The 14,512-nt window shown below is 50.5% G+C and overlaps 1 protein-coding gene across 2 annotated transcripts in view; it reads left to right on the top strand.

The window, feature by feature from the left end:
• Nucleotides 1-502: 502 nt before the first annotated feature.
• Unc5b (unc-5 netrin receptor B) overlaps nucleotides 503-14,512 on the top strand; it is a 77,597-nt gene continuing 63,587 nt past the window's right edge. For both annotated transcript variants that reach the window (XM_042690223.1, XM_042690222.1), the window contains exon 1: nucleotides 503-659. In XM_042690223.1, coding sequence (XP_042546157.1) covers nucleotides 581-659 — 79 coding nt within the window. In that variant the 5' untranslated portion in view covers nucleotides 503-580. The remainder of the gene's footprint in view (nucleotides 660-14,512) is intronic.

Genomic DNA, 14,512 nt, shown 5'->3' with positions numbered 1-14,512 from the left:
AGGCCCCGCCCCCTGCTGCGGGCCCTGCCCCTGCCGCCGGGCCCCGCCCCATCCTCGCGCGGTCCTACCAGCTCAGGCTGGCGGACTCAGGCGAGCGCTCAGTGGCGCTCGGCACTGTGGCGGGTGGCGGCGCCGGCGAGGGCGCCGGAGCCGCGGCGAAGCGGCGGAGCGCGGAGAGGCGCGTACCTGGGACTTTTACGGCACGGCGTGGCGTGGCGCGGCACGAGCGTCCGCGAGCACCGTTGCGCTCACTCGGTTTTGGTAGCTCAACTTCAGGTCCCGGGCGAGAGAATCCGGGGAGCGCTTTTGCGTGGAGCCCCCGGCGCCTCAGGGAGCGCGAAGAGGGGGCGCGTCGGAGCCTGGCTCCGGAGCGGGGCGCCAGGCACCCACCGTGCTCCGAGTGCCGGGGGGCCCTCCGCCCAGCGTGGCTGCCGCTGCCCTCACAGAGGGCACGGGCTGGCGCGGCCGAGCGCCGGGGAGGACGGCGAGGCGGCGGCGGCGGCGGCGGAGGCGGCGGCGGCGAGGCTGGGGCCAGGGAGAGAGCCCCGGGGGAGAGGCGCCCGAGCCGGGCCGCGGGAGCATGTGGACCCGGAGCGGGGCGCGGGGCGCGCTGCTGCTGACGCTGCTGCTGTGCTGGGACCCATCGCTGAGCCGAGCAGGTAGGAAGCGGCCACGGACGGGGCGGGGGTCCCGGGAGGGGAGGGGACCCTTACACTTCTCCTTGCCCCCCTCCCCGTAGCCGGCCTCGAAGTTGAGGTGGTTCTTCCCGGAATAGGCGGTCGCCGGCAAAGCAAGCAGGAGCGCCCCAAGTTACCAGACATTTTCCCCGCGCCACCAAAGTGGGCGATGGCGCAGCCACCTCACTGGGTGTGTGTGGGGGGCGCCGACCCACCCGGGGCGTGGAGGAAGCCAGAAGCTTCCTTTTGTGCCCTCACCCCCCAGAAGAGACCGCTTCTTTTCCCTGGAAAGGGTGTCTCATTACTCATTCGAGGGTCTGAGCCTGTGAGGGAACACCTGGCTCTCAGACGGCCCGGCGATGGCGCCGAAGAACTGTCGCGACGCGGGTCAGGTATGCGCTCTGCTGCTGTTCGCCTGCAACTTCCCAGTCCGAGTCCCGGCTCGCCCAGGCTCCCCGGCGCGTGCTCGGACAGGAATCTGCAGACCAGAGGGCGGGAGGAAACACCGAGATGGGTGGGGAGAGAGAGAGACCTGCAAGGCACCGAGATGGGTGGGCGTACTGTTCCGCCTGGGAGGAGGTCGGGTAGAAGGGCTTAGGTTATTGAAGGGGGAGGAGCCGAACTCTGTACCCACAGCTTTCCCAAGATCGCAGATTTGCAAGTTGTTTTTTCTTCGTGTGAGAGAGAGAGAGAGAGAGAGAGAGAGAGAGAGAGTGTGTGTGTGTGTGTGTGTGTGTGTGTGTGTGTGTGTGGAGTAGGTGGAGGTACGTGTACATAGTGCTCCTGCCGAGTTTCCTATTTTACATGGGTCACAAACATTCTCCCTGTCCGAGAGAAATAGACCAGGTGAACTCTTCTTCGAGGCCTTCAGGGGGTTGATGGCTCCTACTTTTTTTTTTTTTTCTTATCAAGTCACTAACGTCTCCCGCTTCTGTGTGTGTGTTGCTCGTTCACCAGCTTCTGTGTCTTGCAGCTGAACTAGTCACTAACTGAGCTGAGTCCTTAAGGGGAGCCAGCCTTTCTAATGGTGCTTTAACCCGAGAAGGCAGACCAGCGGACAGGGCATCTTGACTGATCAGGACAAGAGAATGTCCAAGCAGCATCCTGCATAGAGTCCTCTGAGTTCAGGCTGAGAATCAGATAGAATATTGGATCAGAAAGTGGATGAGATGATGGCCCTCCCCTGCCTGGCCCACCTTTGGTGGGAATGTAGGCTTCCGATCCTGGTTATCTCCCTGTCCCCCTTCCCCCAACCCCAGCCGAAGATCTCTGGCTCTGGAATTAATGATTCTCACGATCAGGAGTAAGAGCTTGGTTTTAGCACATCCCCCACTTTTTTTTTTCCAAGCCCTGTGCTATAAAGTTACGACACTCAATCATTTGATCCAAGTTAATTATGATTTGTACAGACTCTGCTATTTAAAACAGTGTTTTGAAGTTGGAAGGTAATGATGGGCAAGGGGAAGGAAGGCTGTAGAATGACCAACCTTGTTTAAAAGGTGCAGTTAGATGTGGGAGGTGCTGGATTGGGTGTTGGTTTCTGGTTTGAAGGTGTCTGAGAAGGTGATTGAAGTATTGTAAAAGGGCCTGTGGTTGCATCTTGGGAAGCTTTTTTTGTACTCACAGAGCAATGGGATCAGGAATAAATACAAGGCTAAAGCAGGGTGGGGAGGGCTCTTGGCTAGGAAGCAAAACAACCCAAAACCAAGACTGGTGGGTCTGTATTTCTCTGGGTGGGTGGGCTGAGTCAGGAAGGCCAGGGGTGGCTTGCTTTTCCTACTGAACAAAGCCACCAACCTCCACCTTCCCCAGAAGAAACCCCAGGCCCAGGGCTTTGATGGATCTGGGCACGAACAGTGCCCAGCCAGAAATGGCCTCTAATAGCCATCTTTGATTTCTCACGAGTGAGCAGAAGCTGTGTTGGAATTGTGCTCATTACTTAGCACCACAGGGGCTGCCTGCCCACCAGTCTGGAGAGGGGCCAAGTGGTAGGGTCGGCTTTGCCTTCCTTTGCCTGGAATGTGCTGCCCTTAAAAAACTGCCTTCAGGAGGGAGAGCATGTCCCTTCTTCCCACACAACCTGTTTTTCTCCCATGTCAAAGGCACAGAGCATCTTTCTTTTAGAATACTCTTTAGCTTTTTTTCAATGAACTCTTTGTGAATCCCATTGCACAGATGTGGAAAGCAAAGGCTAGAATGTGGGATTTTTCCAAATCAGCAAGTGATTGGCCAGAGGCAGCACTTCAGAAGCTCTGGTTGGCCCTAAGAGTTTTCTCGCATCCTATCCTACCACCCAAAGTCCTTCCTTTAATGAGTCTTTCCTTGGCCTCTGGCTGAGATGGTTGAGAAGAAACTGAAGTAGCTTGATAATGTTCATTTTAAGGTGCAATTAAAATTGGAGTTTTCTTAGTGTTTTTGCTGTGTGTCTGTGTGTGTGGTGGTGGCTTGCCCTCAGCTCAGTTTATACTATAGCAAGTACCCATTTCACTTAAGCAAATGGAAAATCAAGTGTTTTAATGGGTTTTCTCATTAAAAAGAAAGTACCACTGCAGGGGAGGAATTTCTCCTGTAATCTATCTCCTTCCTTCCACTCCTCCCCACCTCCCCAAGGAGATTCTGCAGGACCAAACAATTCCCCTGTTTCAATCTGCTTATTTAACTGCTGGAGCTTTGGGACAGGCTCTTTGACTTACCCAAAGTCACAATGGGGCCCAGGGGGTAAAGTCAGGATTTGAACACAGTCCTCAAACCCCTCAGCCTAATGCTTCTGGCTCCTCCTTCTGATCTGGAGACCCTGCATTGTGGGTCTGAATCTAAAGCTAGGATTGCTTTGATAGCTATGTTAAGAATACAACTTGGAATAGAACAGGGAAAAGAGGGTCAGTTTGGGATCAAGGATCCAGGTCAGAGCCTGAGGTCAGGAGTGTGGTCCTGTGACCAGGCAAGTGTTAGCTGATCTTCTTAGCAACTGCCCTGATCTGAGGGAAAATAAGACAGGTCACAAACCACGCCCCCTGGGCTGCCTAGCTAAGTGGCAGCAGTAGAGCCCTGTGCAGACTGGTAGAGCTTGGGATCCTTTAGCAGCCCATGCCGTTAGAGTTTCTTCCAGACTCAAAATCTAATGACCCTCTGTCACACCTGAGATGAGATCTGTCCTTCCCTGAGGCACAGACGTATCTGGGACTTGGGATGAGCATGAGGCAAGCTGTATCCTGTCCATCCCAGTGCTTAGAGAGCAAGGTGGGCAAGTGATTGTGTATGGACAGGCCTGGAGCCTCCAGGCCTGCTGGCCACAGCTCTGTCTTCAAACCTCAGGGATGGGGTGGGACAGACAGGAGACAACTTGGAACCCACTGAAACATACAGGAACAGGCTATGAAGCCAGGTCCTAGACTGGCATATGGGTTGGGTCCTGGGTCCAAGGAAGCAGCTACCTAGGCAGATGATCCCCAGAGAAGGAAGGAGAAAGGCAGCTGCCCAGGCTTGAGCTGGCCTCCCTATCCTCTTCTCATAAGTTTCCTAAACAACCTGTGAAGACAAAATGAAACGAGACAAATGTGCTTTAGGCTTTTGTCTCCTCCCCACTCCCGCTTTTTTTTCTTTGTTTGTTTTAAGGAAATTAAAATCATGTAAGGAGAGGGCCAAGGGCTTGATGACCCTATGCTCTGTTGGCTCCTGAAGTTGGATCTGGAACACCACCTCTGTCCCCCTTTGAACTGCCCTCTTCTGCACCTTGGGGAAATCCCGTGCCAGAGACATTTTGGGGGAGCCCTGCCAGCAAGGAAGCCCTTCCTAGGCCTTTTGAGAACACTAGCACCCCAGAGCAGCCTATTCTGCTAGCCCAGGCAGAGTGAACTATGACATGAGTCCCTGGGGCTCCCGCTCCTCTGGCTTCCGGTCTTCCCTTATGCTGATGGCAGCAAAATCATTTGCTGAAGTGCAGGCATAAATTAGACGATCCCCCCTCCATCCCCATTCCAACTTCCTTTTGTTCCCTCTTCTCTCCAAAAGTGCTGGGCTGCTAGAAGCTTCTCCAAATGCACCCCTCTCCTCTTGACAAAACCACCTGATTAGCATCTCTGCAGCTTGGTTAGTTGTATTCAGTGTCACTGTCACCTGGTATTGCATCAGGACTCTCTTGCTCCCAGCCCCCCATTTCCTTCTTCCCCCTAACCCCCCTCAACTGAGCTAAATCTGTCTGTCCCAGCCTTTGGGAGCTTCTTACCACCATTTCCTTCTCACCTTGAATAGGCTGCCTGCCCCAAGCACCTCACACTTTCCTCAGTTCTGCTGCATGGAGCTGAGTTCTGTGTGTGTGTGTGTGTGTGTGTGTGTGTGTGTGTGTGTGTGTGTGTGTGTGTGCGCATGTGTGTGCGTGTGCGCGCTCGCGCTCCTCTGGGAAATTTAGGCTTGTGTGTGTAGGGGATGAGAATGGGTATTGAGGAGATGGGATAGAAGGCAGCAGGAGTGTGCAGTGGGAGGGGAGGGAAGATAGCGCGTCACATTGGGGTGTTAGGTATGTGTGGAGGTGAAGAGTGCGGGAGGAGTGTGTGTGTGTGTGTGTGTGTGTGTGTGTGTGTGTGTGTGTGTGTAGGTTTGCACCTTTTGTGGAAGAGGTGTATGATGCATACAGCTCTTTGGGTATGTGGGGCTGCTGTGTATGGATGTGGTCACTGGTTGGTTGGGTATGAATAGGTAACTAATGTGTGATCATTATCAGTGGGATGGGAGTTGGGGGATTTCTCTTTTGGGTGGGACTCCAGTCATTTGTCCTCCAGTGCTGTGGAGACCCTGCTGCTGTTGCCCTGCCTCTGGGCTATAAGCAGAAGGTCAAGTTCTGTTGTTAGAAGGCAGAACTACCTTCCCCTGCTAAGTGCCAATGGGACAGGTAATCTGGGGGGTAGGTCTAGAAGAGACCAAGGCAGGCTTGGCTGGCGGTAGGTCTGAGCCAGCTTGTAGAACTGGGGCTGCTACTGCTTGTTGAGAGATCCACCTGACTCAGAGCAGTGGGAGGTGTGAAAGTGGGGGTCTTTCTCTCACCTGTATCCCATCATCTCTCTTGGGAAAGTCTCCTGGAATTTGTTGGAGAAGGAGCTGGAAATGTGGCTGCCCCTTGGGGCTGACATAGATTCTTGGGGAACTGCCTCCTGACCATATTCTCTTGTCTTTTATTTGTGTGGATGGATGTGTGTGCACGCGTGCACATGCGCGCACCGGTTTGGAGTTTGAATTTAGGGCCTAGGCACTGTTTCTAAGCTTCTTTTGCTCAAGGCTAGCACTCCACTACTTGAGCCACATAGCTCCCATTTCTGGATTTTTGTAGGGTATTGTAGATTAGAGTCTCAAGAACTTTTCTGCCTAGGCTGACTTCAAACTGTGATCCTCATATCTTAGTCTCCTAAATATCTAGGATTATAGGCATGAGCTACTGGCACCTGGCTGTGGCCACATTTTCATTCCCCTTCATCTGGTCTCATCTGGATTGCTGTGTCTTGAAGACCCTTCCCCACCCACCCTCTTAGCTCCCTCTAATGGCCATTGTAGGACCTGGGTGAGAGTTTTGAAACAAAAGGCTTTCTTGTATTTCTGTGGTCTGTGAGAGAGCCAGCAACTACTTTATAAGCAGTTTTGGATTCTGTTTTAGGAAGGGGGTTGTTTTCTGCTCAGCCCTGCTCCGCCAGTGCAGTGTAGGTAAGAAGGAAGGAAGGGACCTCCCCTCCCATCTTCCCCCTACCCCGCATTCCATGGCCAGTCAGAAGAGGCTTGTCATCACCTCTCTGAGCCCCAGTCTCTACACACACCCTCTTCATAGAGGCTCCTCCCAGAGCCTTAAATTTGGGACAAGGGTATGGTATGGCCTGCTAGAATTCTGAAATCCACATAGCTTCCCAACAATTCAGTAGCCTGGGCCAATCACCTCACTGTGCCACAGTTTCCTTATCTGCAAATTGAGGGTGATGTGTCATCTTCATAGCCCTTAACATGACACCCAGCACATGTGTCTGGTCATTCAGTCTGTTAGCACACCCCTGCTCAGGGTCTTCCTCCAGGGGAGACAGAAAGGGGAAAGGAGAAAGCAAGGAGGTTCAAAGCATGGAGACTCAGTAGCTCCTGGCCTAATAGTTATCACTGTCCTTTCTCTGTTGTGACCTTGGGCAAAAACCTTTCCCTCTCTGGGTCCCAGAAGGTTTATTGGTCTCCTTTCCTGGCTATAAGTTTGGAGTGGGGGAGAGATGGAGGCTGATGGTTAACGACTGTAGGGTTTTCTGTCTGGCTCTATGTTAAAAGGCCCAAGCAGCTGATGAGAGACAGAGGTAGTTGAGGTCCAGAGCCACTTGTGTTTGCAGAGGCCCTTCCGTAAAGTCAATATATTGACTGGAGTGCCCTTGTGTGCATTATGTGGCCCTGAGTGTGTGTTCCCACCTTCTCTCTCTCTCTCCCTCTCTCTCTCTCTCTCTTTCCCCCCTCTCTCTTCTCTCTCTGTCTCTTTCTTCTCTCTGTCTCTCTCTGTCCCTCTGTCTCTGTCTCTCTGTCTCTTTCTGTCTCTCTGTCTCTTTCTGTCTCTCTGTCTGTCTGTCTGTCTCTCTCCTCTCAAGCTGTAAATCACCATTCAGGACTTCATTCCCTTTCTCTTGCTCTGTGAACATCTCCTACCTCAAAGGCCAAGAGCTCCAGGAGACAGAGGAGGACCCCAAATTTTAAGGGTCTTGAGAAGAGTGTAACAGGATAACCTATTACAGGTCCAGTCCCTGTCCCTGTACTTCTTAGGGATGAAGGGATGCTGATTTGGGGGTGGGTTTGGGAAATCCTGCCTCACATTAGCCCAGTCCTAATCCTGATGCATGTACATAGTCATTCATTCATTCTTACTCTACACAAGTGCTGGGCTCTGGGGTCAGAGATGAACCAAGTTTTGGTTGGACATTAGAAGAATTGCTGGGCTTGAAGTCACTTCTAGAATCCTGTTCCAGGTCTGTCATACTTGGGTGCCAGGGGAACATGTGATGGTACAGCCAAGAGGAATTAAGGAATGACCCAAGATATATGTTCTTACAGTGGTCTAGTGCCATGTTTAGAGGGCAAGCTCTATGCAGACTACTCTGGTTCAAATCCTGGCTCTACTACCACCTGACTGTGTGTCCTGGAGCCAGTTACTTACACTCTCTGAGCTTTTTGGTTTTTCATCTGTGAAATGAGGTAGCATTAATAGCACCAATCTTACCATTGTTGTAGGGCCAAATGAGATAATGCATAGAATGTGCTTTATGTGTTCTAAAGTGTTTGGTGACATTGGCTGCCATCCTTATCATCTTCATCCTCATCAGTGCATAGGATTAGGTAGAAGAAGAAATGCCTGTGATATTGCAAAAGGCTTTTAGGAAATGGAGTGGTCAGGGAAGGCTTCCTGGAGGAGGGAAGGATGGAGCTTGATTGGCCCCTAGTGTGGGCAGAGTGTGGGCTAGGTATGGGAGGTGTTAAGTAGGAAATCCTGCACCCCAACCCAGGAAACAAATTCTGCTCTCAGCTCTGGACTCCTGTCTGATCATCTGTTGGAACAAGATTTCTGGGGCGCAATCTGAGGAGATGTCCTTTTCAGTGTAGCAGAATGATCCCAAGGCTTTAGAATGAGAAGATGTGAATCCTACCCCATACTTAGGCCAGGCGGCTGCTATGCCTCCATACTCCCTGTACCCGCCTCCATACTCCCTGTACCCTAGGTACTCCCAATAAGAAACAGGTCTGCCCTTCCAGGGGTCATGTAACACATGAGCAGGGCTCTCCTCCTCCTCCTCCTCCTCCTCCTCCTCCTCCTCCTCCTCCTCCTCCTCCTCCTCCTCCTCCTCCTCCTCCTCCTCGTCCTCTCCCCCCTCCTCTTCCTCCTCTTCCTTCTCCTTTTTCCTTCCTTCTTTCTTTGTTTCTTTCTTTATTTTTGGTGCTAGTTCTGGGGCTTAAACTCAAGGCCTGGGTGCTCAAGTCTAGTGCTTTACCACTTGTGATTAATTAGAACTAATAGTCTCATAGACTTTCCTGCCCAGGCTGGTTTCAAATCTCAATCTTCAAATCTCAGCTTCTTGAGTAGCTAAGATTACAGGTGTGAGCCACCAGCATGTGGCCAGCAGGGCTTTTCTGATGCCCATTGCCCTTCATTTTTCTGTCCCTCTCAGGGCATATGAGCATGTCTCAGCCAGGGCTGGGCCTGGCTTGTCCCCCTAGGAGTAGAATTGGGCTGTAGAACAAGAAGCTGTCTTTTCTGCTTCCTGATGCCCAGTCTGCCATCCAGCAACCCAGAGACATCACCAAGCCTGCCATCACCCACCAGCCTGCAACCCCCAGAGGCCCCAAGTGGTGTCTGGAGGCATTACTGGCGTCAGGAGACAGAGACGGAGGAAGCCGCCTTGTAATATGATCAGCGGCACCATCTGCCAGGCCTAGGGCCTGGGCACCTATGTGAGATGCTGAGTTTATAAGAAGTTGAGTCAGAAATTCCAGGAAAGTTGTTCCTAGCTTCTCCACTACCTCACCTTTGGTCATTCTGTGACACAACTGGGCAGAGAAAGCAGTGACCTAGGGTGGGATAGGGTCTGTCATACAGGACAGCCTCATACCTGTTCCTCTTCCTTGTCATATTTCAGGGCCCTGGGGATGGGAGAGCAGGGTCAAGAGGGCTAGTTTGAAGGGTTAAATTGATTAGATGACAGGGATAATAGAGACATAAAGTGAACTGGGAGGACTTAATGTTTGTCCCTGGCAGCCACATGGTGCCAAGCACATAGATGCAGAGTGGATGAGTAAAGAACCTTTGCACAAAACCTTTGTTCCTTGCCCAGGAGGGAACTGCAATGGGTCCCTACTATGCACAGAATTGCTACTGCAAATGAGTCACGAAAGAGTAGGAGATGCCAAGTCCTTAGCTTATGGCCTGTCCTCTTGCTTGCCTGTTTCCCTGCTGGTTTTCTCTGAGCTCTCATTCCTACCAGGCACAGTGAAAGTTAGAGCCAAGTCCTTAGTGGTCAGACCCCCAGGATAGCAAAGAATTCGTTGCCTAAACTGAACAGAGCCAAAAGAAGGAACCAAATTTTTGCCATCAGGCACTCTCAGAGCCCCTTTGCATGGGCAGAACAGATGGTGACACTTGCTGGCCTGATACACTCTGACCTCAACCACCAAGGTAGCCTTGCCAGGCACAGCTAGGCAAGGGCTCTAAAATACTTCTTCTAACTTGCATAATGGCCCACTCCCTTGAATGCTTCTTGTGGCTCCTGGAATGCCCTTTGTGTGGCTACTGACGCTGCAGCCTACAAGATGTATATGTGAAAGTCCAGGCCCAGGTTTGAGTCAAGGCCCCAGACCTTCATAGCAACTGCCACCAGTTTTCTGGAGAGAGCTGGGCTTGGTGGGAGAACAGTCTGTCTTCAAGACCTGCAGGTTCTCCATGCACCACACCCAACACTAACACTTATCAGCCATTCCTGAGAGATAGACTTCCCCCAGGCCTTTGGCTCAGGCAGTGCTAAGCCAGGCCCAGCCATGTTATAGCCGGATGCCCACTGGTCCTTGCCAGGACTCCTAACCACAAACTGATATGGAATCCCTAGCTGGCACCCAGGAGGACCAGGGCTGAGCTGAGCACAGTCACCCTGTTGAGGATTTGGCCCCCATATTTTCTGGCTGGTTCATCTTACATACACACATTCTCTCCCTCTCTCTCTCTCTCTCTCTCTCTCTCTCTCTCTCTCTCTCTCTCCCCCTCCCTCTCCCTCTCCCTCCCTCTCCACCCCCCCCTCTCTCTCTCTCTCTCTTGCCTGAGCTGAGAGAAGCTTATATTCTAATCACAGCCACATAATCTACTGGGTGACACTGGGCTAGTTCCTTCCCCTCTCTGTGCTTCATCTGATGAAATAAACAGACTCAATCAACCCTGGAATCTAAACACCAGAGTTCAAGGCACAGCTCCATCTCAAACTGAAGTTCTTGGAGGCTCCATCTTCTCTCCATAAAGCAGGGCCCTCACCTGCTTGTTGGGGAGAAGAGCTGAGGTGGACATGATTGGGGAAGCTAATTTCCTTTTCTCCTTGCTGAGAAGGGAACCTACATACATCACCCATCACACTCTTTTCTTCTTTCTCCTGTCCCTGCTTGGCTTGCGGGATATTAGACACAGGTATGCCAAGTCATCCAGGGTTCTCTGAGATGCCTTCTAGCCATTCAAGTTTCCCTGATTGCCCCAAAGGGGAGGGGAATTTAGGATTGCCCAGGAGGTCACTTGGTGATGGCCTAGAGGTCGCCAGTGAAGGAAGAGCCTGTATTACGTAGTGAATTTGTAAACAACTCTGAAAGTTTTAGTATTAAGGCCAAGCTGTCTTTGTATGACAGGTAAACCATGCCTCCTCCCGGCCTCAGTTTACTTGTCAGCACAAGGAGCATAAGTAGTTGGATACCAGGCAAGGCCTAGTGAGAAAAACACCAAGAGAGGTGCTTTGGAAACTGTCTTCCAGCTCTCCTGGGGTTGTAGATAGATCTGAGGTGGAAGGAGGCTGGCAGTCAGGGGCTGTGACCCTAGGGACTATGATACAGCCCAAAGTGGTAGCTGTGAGGCAGGAAGGAGGGGCTCCAGCTCCCCTTGGCTGGACTGGGACCTGCCTGCTGGTAGGTAGGCTCTGGCCTCTCCATGTACCTGGCCTGGCCACGGCCACTGAGCTGAAAGATAAGAGTTGGGGCCATTTCCCATGCCTCTCATTGCCTCTATCCCCTGCCAAGTGCCCATGCTCCAGAACAGAGGAGACCAGGCAACCTGTCAGGGAAGGTCATTGTCAACATGCGCTTGGATGCTACCTGAGCCAGGGTGCCATCTGCCATGCCGGTTAGAAGTTACGTAAGTCTCATCCAGCCACCCGTTCTTAGAAAACGGGGCAAGCAGGAGCAGTGGGGTGCAGACTTTTCTTCTCTGCATTTCCTTCCTGGCCTACCATGATCCTGGGCCAAACTACATGTTCCAAGCTGCTTGCACAGAGCCTGAGATGTAAAGGCCAAAGGAGGAGCCAGGCTGAGGTTGGAAGGGGCTGTCTGCCATCCTGCCATGTGGACTCAGGATGTCCTGCAGACCCAGCTTGCTGACCCAGCATCTGGCCCGCAGCACCTCACTGACCTACTCACACAGTCTCTCTGGGCTGGTGAGTGAGGACCGTTCAAACTTCTCAGGAGTCAGTGTGGGACCCTATTCTTATCCCTATTTCCTGTAGATACTCGGATCGGATGAGATGGATTTGAAATGATTAGATCAGACAACTAGTGCTACCCACATCAATCACACTAGAGTGTTTGGAATCAGAGGCTGAGGATCCAATGCTGATCCTTTCATTGCTTTTTAAAATTTTCTTTTTAATTATCTTTAAATAGTTACACAGAGGAATTGCCATTTAAGAAAGCAATCTGTGAATACAGTATATCTTGATCAGTGTCATTCTTTTCAACATCCTTACCCATGCATGCCTCCCCTACCTCCCCCTTCCCTCTGACCCTTTCATTTCTTAGCAATGTGTTGCTGGCCTCTGTTTCCTCATCTGAGAAATGGGACAAGTGAAGCTTGCTCCACACAGCAATCTCAGGACTGAGATCATTCTGTAGAAATAATGGTGGCTATGGTCATGGTCCACTTCTACACTGTCTCTTTTAAAAATAATCAAAAAAAAAAGAACCTCGGGTAAGGTAGGGAGGGAGGGGATGATAGGGGGAAAACAATGGAGGGGGTAACAATGTTCAAGAGGAAGTGTACTCATTACCTCACTCATGTAACTGTAACCCTCTGTATAGTATCTTTACAATAAAAAAAAAGAAAATAAATAAAAATAATCCATTCCTATCATACCTGACTTGATCCAGGTATACAGGATTGGCTCAAAATTAGCCCATTAATATTGATAACATGGGCCAAATTAATATTATACACCATCCATAAGGAACCTAAAGAAACAACAGTCATGTAATCATTTCTGTAGACGCCGAAAACACCTTGGACAAAAATCCATTCATGGTATAAGCACTCAGAAAACTAGGAATCAGGGAATAGGTTTAGAATGAGATGTGAACTGTAGTCACAGTCAGTGCTTTTCCACTAAAATCAGTAAAGGGAAAGAGACTCAGCACCATCTCAGCTAGGGTTCAACAGTGTGTTAGAAGGATTGGACAAGGTTGAAGAGCAGGGTAGAACTGTCCTGACCCAGAGTGAAACATCATAAAGCCTCTGCAAAGCTGAGCACCAGTGGCTCATGCCTGCAATCCTAGTTACTCAGGAGGCTGTGCTGTATGATGGTTCAAAGTCAGCCTGGGCAGGAAAGTTTGTGAGACTCTTATTTCCAATTAATCACCAAAAAGCCAGAATTGGCTTAAATGGTAGAGCACTAACCTTGAGAGAAAAACCTAAGAGACAGCACCCAAGCTCTGAGTTCAAGCTTTAGTACCTGCACACAATAAAATAAAATAAAATATAAAGCCTCTGGAAACTAAATCATGTGGCATGTGTTAGCCAGTAGAACAAGGATAATAGAAAGTCCAGGATTGACTCCAGTGTGTATAGCAGTGCAGTATATGGCAAAAGAGGTGTAGGTCAGATCACTGATGGAAGGATGGATGAACTTCTTCATAAATGCTACCTGGAAAACTGGCCATGAGGAAGAAGGAAAAACTTGATATATACCTCAGAGGAATAGCCTCTTAATGGGTTGGGGTCTAACTGGAAACTGATAGGATACTAAGTCAAACATGGCTGACTTTCTCCTTAACCTTTGGTGAGTCGAGGCATCAGAATTCAGAATCAGTAAAAGATTAATCTTTTGTTGTTGTTGTTGGTTGTGGGGCTTGAACTCAGGGCCTGGGCACTGTCCCTGAGCTTTTTTGCTCAAGGCTATGGCTCTACCACTTGAACCACAGCACCAACAGCACCACTTCTGGTTTCTGAGTGGTTAATTGGAGATAAGAGTCTCATGAAGACTTTTCTGTGCCCGGGTGGCTTCCAACTGCTATCCTCAGATCTCAGCCTCCTGAGTAGCTTGGATTACAAGTGTGAGCCACTGGTGCCTGGCAGATTAATCATTTTTATTACATACTATTCCATTTTAATCTCTTATTTTATTGGCAGTTATGAGGTTAGAACTCAGGGCCTTGCACTTGCTCATTTTGCTTAACACTCTACTACTTGAACTCTATCTTTAGCCCTACTTTTTTCTGGTTAATTGGAGATGAGTCTCAGACTTTCTGCCTGGCCTGGCCTTTAACATCCTTCAGATCTCAGCCTCCTGAGTAGCTAGGATTATACATGTGAGCCATTGGCATCTTGTTAATTTTTGAGTGGGGCCCAGGGTGGGAGTTATCTGAAGAAGAAAGAGTGCAAGACTGACCTGGGTGTGTGGCTTAGTGATAGAGCTTGAATTTAGCATATTTGAGGCCCTGGGTTCACTCCCCTGTGCACAATGGGATTCTTAGTGGTGCTCTGGGAAGTGAAAAGGACTTCTTAATCTCCCAGCTTTAGTGCCAGAGTCCAGTGTATGCCAACTCTGCAAGCCACCAAACCCAGTGCTCTTCCTGTGAGTCCATTGACAATGTCTTTCCCATTCCCTCCCAAGGCAGGATCAGCCCCCCCCCACCCCACACACACACACACATCTCCCTTGATGTCCAAAGAAGTACTGACTGTTCAGTAATTATTTGGTTGTTAAGTGAACTGAAGCACTTGCAAATGGCTTATAAAAGGCAGACTGGCCCTGCAATGTGATTGAGGTCTTAGTAAAGAGCTTCTGCCACTTGATGGACAGACAAGGCTACCAGGCAGCCCTTCGCCA

The sequence above is a fragment of the Dipodomys spectabilis genome, unplaced genomic scaffold (genome assembly GCF_019054845.1).
Source record: "Dipodomys spectabilis isolate Male_0828 unplaced genomic scaffold, ASM1905484v1 ptg000136l, whole genome shotgun sequence".
Lineage (NCBI taxonomy): Eukaryota > Metazoa > Chordata > Mammalia > Rodentia > Heteromyidae > Dipodomys > Dipodomys spectabilis.
Note: the sequence above shows the minus strand (reverse complement) of the source record. Positions and strands in the feature narration are given on the sequence as shown.